The sequence below is a fragment of the Carica papaya genome, chromosome 3 (genome assembly GCF_054855325.1).
Source record: "Carica papaya isolate Zhongbai chromosome 3, ASM5485532v1, whole genome shotgun sequence".
Taxonomy (NCBI): domain Eukaryota; kingdom Viridiplantae; phylum Streptophyta; class Magnoliopsida; order Brassicales; family Caricaceae; genus Carica; species Carica papaya.
Window position 1 is genome coordinate 32,569,009 of NC_142311.1, and position 7,685 is coordinate 32,576,693.

Below are 7,685 nucleotides of genomic sequence, written 5' to 3' on the forward strand. Positions count from 1 at the left end.
TCAAGGAACTCCTGCGGTTTTTATCTGCCGTAGGCGCATAATAGCCGCAGTACGTAAAAACGGTGTCGTGTTCGTCTGTTTCGTGCAAGACGGAGCCGTAGAGATGATGATCGTGATAATCAATCATCCATTTTAATTTCTTGTATTTTTTTGTGGGTCCCACATGTCCTACTTGGGAAAGTCCTTTTTTTTTTTTTTTTTTTTTTTTCTAAATTAGGTAATACAACAGACAGGGGAACATAGTGAAGAAAATGGTTTGAACCTGCCATGAGAGAGATAATTGTTTACTCTGATAAAAAAAAAAAAAAATAAATTAATTAATTAACAATTAAAAAGGCAAAAGAATGAAAATAAAAAATAAATAAATGCCAGATGTTTTTTTTTTAAAATTAAATAAAAATATTTATTTAAAAATAATTTAAAACTATAAAGACAATGTTAGAATAAAAAGGCACAAAACCTAAACAATAAAATATGAATAGTATATTTAAAAATATTTTTAATTTCATCTTATTTTTTTTAAAAGTTTATTTTAAGATTTAATATTATATATTATTAAAATAATATTTTTAAAATAATAAAAATTCACATCTGATAGTTTAAAGTTGAATTAAGAAATTAATTAATTTTTTAAGAGTTTATTATTTTCATAAACAAAGTTCATTAATCCTAAACAACAATATACGGACAAAATCAACAGAGACTTACTAACGCATACTCCAAAGTCATTGTCTGCAAAAGGGAACATGAACCACATTGAAACCAAAGCATTTTTCTACCAACCCAATAAAAATAACCCTCACGAACAAACACAAATTCCACCCATAAGCACAATAATGGGTGAAAAACACAACAACAACAAAGGCAACTACATAACTAGAGCAAACTCCAACGGCAATGTCTCTCGGCTTCTCCAGCCCACGGAAGTTCAATGCTCGTCCACAGCCAACGGAATGGACTTAATCTGAAACATTATCAGCAAGGAAATGGAATTAAATGCATTTTCTCTCCAATTTGAAATACTGTTTATTGTCTAAACAGTGTATATTAACCTTACAATTACAAGAATGTTGCCCTCTCAAATTGAAATGTTTGATGTGAAACCGGACCATATAATAAAATGGACTTGGACCAATCGATTCAAAAATTTGAGTTGAGGGAGAAGAGAACAATTTATTATTTGTAAATTTGCTTACTTTCTCACATACAAATCTGGTATGCTAAAAGTATAAATCAAGCATAGCATAGATATTACATTTATTAGTACCTAGATTTTTAACACGTTGGATAATAAAATTGAATTGAATTTTATTAAAAACTTAAACCGATGAGAAATAACGTTGTATTATTTCATAAAACAGTAAGTTTGTATACATATATACATATAATGACTATTGCCAAGAGTAGTGATGATTTAATAATTATGAAAATCTGTTGACTAATCAACGATGATTGCGACAGATTACGTGGTATTGGAGCTTATTCAAATTGTTAAGCAATCAACTGCAATTTGGGAAGATTATCTGGGATTAGAGCTGATGGTAATGGTCTATTACAGAAAATCTCACAAACAAATTTACTGTCCTAAGACAAGAGAGAACCAATTTAGAATCTCTCACGGGTATTATTGATTCTGAAACAAATTTAGTAAAGATAAGAACTCTCACCAGATCCCGGAACTTGAGAATGTAAAACATCTCCAAGTATCTCCTTGTCTCTCTTCTCTCTAGCTTCGACACATGCTTCCAAAACCCATAAACCCCGGCTAATGTCAGTAGCCTCTCAGAATATATCTTCCATGTGTACCTACAGATAATCACCGGATTGGTGATAATGATGAAGTGAATGAAGAGCTTAATCATGCAGTTCCATCAGGCAGAGCTCGTACCTTTCATAGATTCGTTTAAGCCCCCCATCGGATATCTTGTTCCAGTAACTAGGATCCTTCTGGCAGCTTTCAAAGAAGTCGACCAAAAGAGCAGAAACTTGATCAGGGTGATAGGGGTCTATATGGAACCCTGAAACACCATTCTCAATGATTTCAGCGGGACCACCGTGACAAGTTGCAAAAGTAGGAAGCCCACATGTCATGGCTTCCACAACTGTAAGGCCAAAAGCTTCATAAAAGGCAGGCTGCAAGAAATAATATTATGTGTTAATGTACCTTTGATAACTTAAACAAACTATTTTACTACATAGCCATCTATCAAATACCTGCACGAAAACACCTCTTGTGTCTGCAATGTACCGGTAGAGCTCGCCATTACGTGCACGGTTCATCTGAGCTGGTATCCATCTGAACTGGCCATGTAATGCATATTGCTTCATGAGAGCATGCATCTTTTCAATTTCTGTCATCTCTTCTCTATCCCTGGATTTCTTCACATCTATATAGCCACCAACCACAACAAGATTTACAAGCTCTCTCAGCTTGCTGTTCTTAGCGTAGCATTCAACAAGTCCTGTTAAGTTTTTAACTCTGTCAAGCCTTGCCATGGAAAAGATGATAGGCTTTGACCGATCGCTTAACCAACCACTGCAGTGACATATAAATAGTAAGACAAACAAAGAAAATGTACAATTTGATATGTCATCAAGTAAACATCATGCATTTACAAACATGGTCATTGGAGTGATTTCATGTTGGAGTTGAGTAACAATTTTCTTGGAACACATTAAGAGATTTGCATGCGATTCAGCAGTTTGAGAAAGCTTAAGCAAGAGATGCATGTGAAGTAATCAAGTTTAGAGTTCACAATGTGCTATCTGAAGGGCCTTGAAAAGAAAACCAGAAGAGAGGCCATAGTATCATTAGTTTTACATTTTAGACTGAGAAGAAACTCACATGTGCTCATCATTCTGCTCCGGATCATATAAGAGCTCTTCAATTGAGCCATGCAGCGCAGTAAGTCTTCTTTCCTTGTCAGAGTACGGAAAATATATGCACATGTCTGCTCCAGGAGAGACAATATTGAATTTGGGATCGAAAACGTCTATGCCATGAACAACTCGATAAACACCAGGAAGAGTGAAAGCTGTGTGGCTCTCATATTGCCCAACATTATTCTTACTGTGAAAAACAACAATATATAAGCCAGCAATTGGAGAAGAATTTCATCAGCTGAAAGTGCCGTAGGTAGATATGAAGGATTGCAAGAGCCACAATCTTCCACTTTGGCAATAATCAATATCCTTACATGCAGCAGTGCTTGATGCAAAAAGCCAAAACTATGGGTTGTTTCTAAGACACAAAATGTGTGTAAGCAATTTCAAGGCAAGCAGGAATCGGACATACCATATAATATAATTTTTCACATTGCTAGATGAGTAACTTCATTTTATCCAGGAAAAAAAAGAAAATGTCAGTTACCTTCCTGCAATTTCTTGGTATGTGCTAGTGATTATAAAATCTGCATTGTTCATTGCAATAAGATCAGCTGTGAATTGACTTGCAAAATGGTACTTCTCCTCAAATTTTCTCCAGTATAAGTCAGACTCAGGATATTTTGTCTTCTCCAATGCATGTGCAATGTTGCACTACATGAGAAATGAAAAACATAGCAGAGGTCAGAATAATTAGTTGTATCATTGTGGATGTTCAAATCTTGGTATGTTTGTCCAAAAGCCAAAATTACAAGATGATTTGAACCTGTGTAATTCCCAGCTTATAGGATAGCAAGGACGCAACAAGATTTCCATCACTATAGTTTCCGATAATCAGATCCGGAAGACCCTGTAGCTCTGCAGTAATTTCATTTGCTGCATCCTAATAGAAGACACAAAATTAAATGGACACAAACCCAAGTTTTTAAAGAGAGAAACCATATAAGATACCATCTAACCTTAGACAGTCTACTTATGTTTTTCTTGCTTCCCTCTTTTCCTTCTAGAAGTAGAAAACATTATTCTAAAATTCAACAGTTTGTCAATGTGAACCATTAAGGATACCTATACATGCTAAATTCCAATAAAAGGACTCTATAAATGTGTTTCATACATTTTATATTTCTTTACTAGTTTTTATGTATTCCAATTAAATCTTGATGAAAAAAAGCAGAGTTTGCATGTAAGAGTTTCTTATGCGCTTGAGAAATGGTTTTACAATGCTATGAAGTTAGAAATCACTGATTGAATATGCTTTACATCAACATTTTGTTTGGTTAATTTTCTATTTAATTCCTAGTCAATTCTTAGTTTAGTTTTCATGTTAATCTTACTGTTGATAGTTAGAATGAAATTTGTGTGTTAGAATTATCACAATTAATTTAGGGGCATCTGCGCACAGTAGGGACATGAGAAGAACAAAACAAAAGAACTACAGAAGCACTTCAAAGTTTGACAGTGCTTACCTCTGCAAAAGTCTCCAAATATGGCCACACATCAAACCTTGAAATCCACTTGCGGAGAATCCCATTTTCTGTTCTAAAAGGCACCCGAAGTATATGCACATGTTCTGCCCCACTGATTCTTTCTAATCTTTGGTTGCATGTTGTCCCTTTTGCATCAGGTATGAGTCGGGTTACCTTAAATGGCCATTTTAGGGATGAAGTAAAAATGAAAATTTATATGAAAGCCAACTTAGGGAAAGGAAGAAACTGCTTTTCTAGATGAAAAATCAACTGCACTTACTACAAGTATCTTTGGAATGACATCCAACCCTTGTTTCTGTATCCGAAGAAGCATCTCACTTTCCAAGGCGCGCACTTGATCAAGTATATAAACAATCTATTACTCGACAATGAATAAAATGACTTTGTTATTTGGAATCTAATATATAACCAAACATATGTAAACTACAGAATCTTAGCCAGTGTAACGAATAAGAAGGTGGATGCATATTTCTGATGTCAAAACATAATTTAGCATAGTTGAATCTGATTAGACTAAATTTTTGATGATAAGACCTGTCCACCAGTGTCAGGCAGGCCTAAGACATTCGCTTGCCCAAAGTAACCATGAGGAGACATGATCACAACATTGAACACCATAGGGATCCTCCCAAGAAATGTCTCCAAGGTAGAAGGGTCGGGAGCCTGAAGGATCTCCAAGAGAAGATGCACCATTTCTGATACCCTTAGTGCTGTGTCACCCCAGCCTCTCTCAAATCCCATTCCTTGCAATCTATGCAAAGTTCATAAAATAATGAATCAAGTAAATAGTAGTTATTTATTCAATGTATTAAAGGAAAAAAAGAGTTAAATCTACTTGACAATTTGATGCTTACTCAAATTCACCAGAACTGCGAAGTGACAAAAAATACAGCAAGAACCAATATAGCTAGCTGCTTACTCAAATTCAAAGTCAGAATATGGTGTATTTGGTGGGAGCTTCGAAAGGAACTCCTCTGCCTTAGCTAAGGCAGACTGAAGTTTGGATATGTTCTGTACACGATCATTCAACATCATTGCCTGCACAAAGGCAAAGTTCAGGTACTTCAGTCAGACAGCAAGAAAAAATGAAACTGGCAATTAACTCAGTATTGCAGAAATTTCCTGTAAGTATATATTAACATTTTAAAAAAACTGTACAAGAAAGCTTCAGCAGATAATGTGAACGGAATGTTAATTTTGGATTAAAGGATTTATCTAGTATGCTCTCTGAAAGATACTCACACGCCCGTCATGCTTGTGTTTGCGAAGAAAGTGAAGTAAAGGCTCTAAACTTTCTTTGTTACGGAACATAATTGAAGATAGGTGACGATTGAGAAATTGAACCCCATTGCCAATTGACGAAGACCGGGTTGGTCGAGGAAACGTTGCATTGAATGGCTCAAGGTCAAGTTCAAGCACGTAGTTGTTGTTGCAGCTAGCACAGATAAAGTCCAATTGTTAAAATATCGTATGCAATTCAAGGTAATAAAAAAGACTCTGTATCTGCCAAATAGGAAACTAACATATCCATATCCAAAATTCATAACTGAGGCTACAAACTTACTGTCCATCCACAAGCTCTTCTTTGAATCGAAGATATTCAGGAACGGTCAAGTGATCCACGCTGAGCTCGTAGACATTAATTCGAACATACTCCCAAACACCAGGTCTTGGACGAACTGCTATTGCCACAAACGGAGGTAGAACTATAGCTTCCTGTAAAATACCATTGAAAACAAGATTATCGGGAAACTAGAGGTGCTGCTATGGCCAGCAAGTCCAGTATTCAACTTGCTTTAACACCCCTATTACAAACTATACTGCAGCAGCATCCATAACCACTGCTTTCTCAAGAGAAAGTTTTGGAATAACAGCATTTGATATGATTTTGAAGTAGCAATGACGAAGGACAGAAATATGGCAGATCCTTCTTACAATATTGGTAAAATCATTGCAATCAAATGAAAAAAGGCTCCTTAACAATCATGGAAAAGGGAAAACTTCGTGCTTAAGCTTTATTAGGAGATATTTATCTTATATCGACCAAGTACCAGTATGTGTATTGGTTTAGATATCTGTTGCATAATTCTATCTAGATTAAGACCAAGTTCAAATATGAATCTATGAGCCATTAATCAAGAAGCTAACCCAACTGTTACCTGAGCAGATTGCAAGACTTTCATGAAGGGACTATCACTGAGCTTTTGCACTCCTTCATCCTCTTTAATAATTTTCTGTAGCTCATCTATCAATTGATGCGGTTGCAGAATCCCCTTCCCCTGATCAACATACCTAGCACAAACACCAAACCCCCTCAAAAATTCTCAATACACACATCAAACGAAACATAACTGAAAAAATAGTAATCGAAAGCCACAAAATCATACATGCATGCAGATATCTACATAAATTGTGCCAAAATGAAAAACCAGAAGAGGAACCTGGAGAAGAGAGAAACGAGCTCATTGCGGTGAACCAAGAGAGCGTCCTGAACTCGTTCTCGCATTGTTTCAAACCTAGTGGTCGGCATGATTCTCTCTCAAAATCAAACATAGAAAGTGAAATAAAGCACAGAGAGGGTTTGGAGAGGTGCAGAGAAAACGGTATAAATAGCGGAGAAAGAAGAACGATAGAACCGAAATGCAGACAAAAGAAGCCATTATCGTCCTCCTCAGCAAACACTGAAAACTGTGCATTGCTCATCCGGCATCGACACTTGGCATCGCCTTTGGGGAACTTCATCGGAAAGCTCTCAGCCTTTCGCCCGCTTGTTGATCTCGATATGATGGGCTCTGCTTCTCCATCAGGTAACGCTTGAACATAGACTGTCACGCCCATTCGGATCTCCTGTTCGTGTATGCACGCGCCAAGTGGAAACGGAGCGTGGAGTTTGAGGTCGCGTATGCAGTGGGGAACAGGCCGTTTCAGTTTGCACTGGAACCCGCCAAACTCAGTTTTAACCGTTTGGCTTCTTCAAATTCAATTTCTTTTTGGTTGTAAACTACTGAGTTGAAACGAAGCAGTACATGCCCCATGCTCGTCTCCAATTTTTGTTAAATTACATATTTAATATAAAATCAAAATGGTTTTTGTTTATATTTTAATTTTATAATATTAATATTTTTATTTATTAATATAGTTATAACCTAAAGTTTAATTTAAAGTGAATATTACAATTAGTTTAAAATTAGAACAATGTTTTCATTTAAAATTTAATTTAGTTTATATGATATTCACATTTATATTTTCATTGAAGTAATAGTCCTATATAAAATAATTATTTTTGAATTTTTTAAAAATAATAATATCTGCACT

The 7,685-nt window shown here is 35.7% G+C and overlaps 1 protein-coding gene across 1 annotated transcript; it reads right to left on the reverse strand.

Annotated features, from left to right (window-relative positions):
• Positions 1-610: 610 nt before the first annotated feature.
• SUS2 (sucrose synthase 2) lies at positions 611-7,347 on the reverse strand. Its single transcript, XM_022042685.2, has 15 exons — positions 6,812-7,347; positions 6,530-6,662; positions 5,935-6,086; positions 5,613-5,805; positions 5,290-5,408; positions 4,905-5,121; positions 4,630-4,725; positions 4,350-4,523; positions 3,650-3,766; positions 3,371-3,537; positions 2,846-3,070; positions 2,215-2,536; positions 1,889-2,133; positions 1,668-1,806; positions 611-964 (listed from the first exon to the last, which is right to left on the reverse strand). The coding sequence occupies exons 1-15, from the start codon at positions 6,898-6,900 to the stop codon at positions 929-931; spliced, it is 2,424 nt and encodes an 807-aa protein (XP_021898377.1). The 5' UTR covers positions 6,901-7,347; the 3' UTR covers positions 611-928.
• Between the last annotated feature and the right edge of the window lie 338 nt (positions 7,348-7,685).

Bases quoted from the DNA above. Each gene is read 5' to 3' on its own strand.
- SUS2 (XM_022042685.2), bottom strand. From the start codon at position 6,900: ATGCCGACCACTAGGTTTGAAACAATGCGAGAACGAGTTCAGGACGCT. The intron at 5,806-5,934 runs GTAAGTTTGTAG...TATCTGTGCTAG, and splicing joins GAAGAGCTTGTGGATGGACA to CTGCAACAACAACTACGTGC. The intron at 3,071-3,370 runs GTAACTGACATT...TGTTTTTCACAG, and splicing joins TACCAAGAAATTGCAGGAAG to TAAGAATAATGTTGGGCAAT.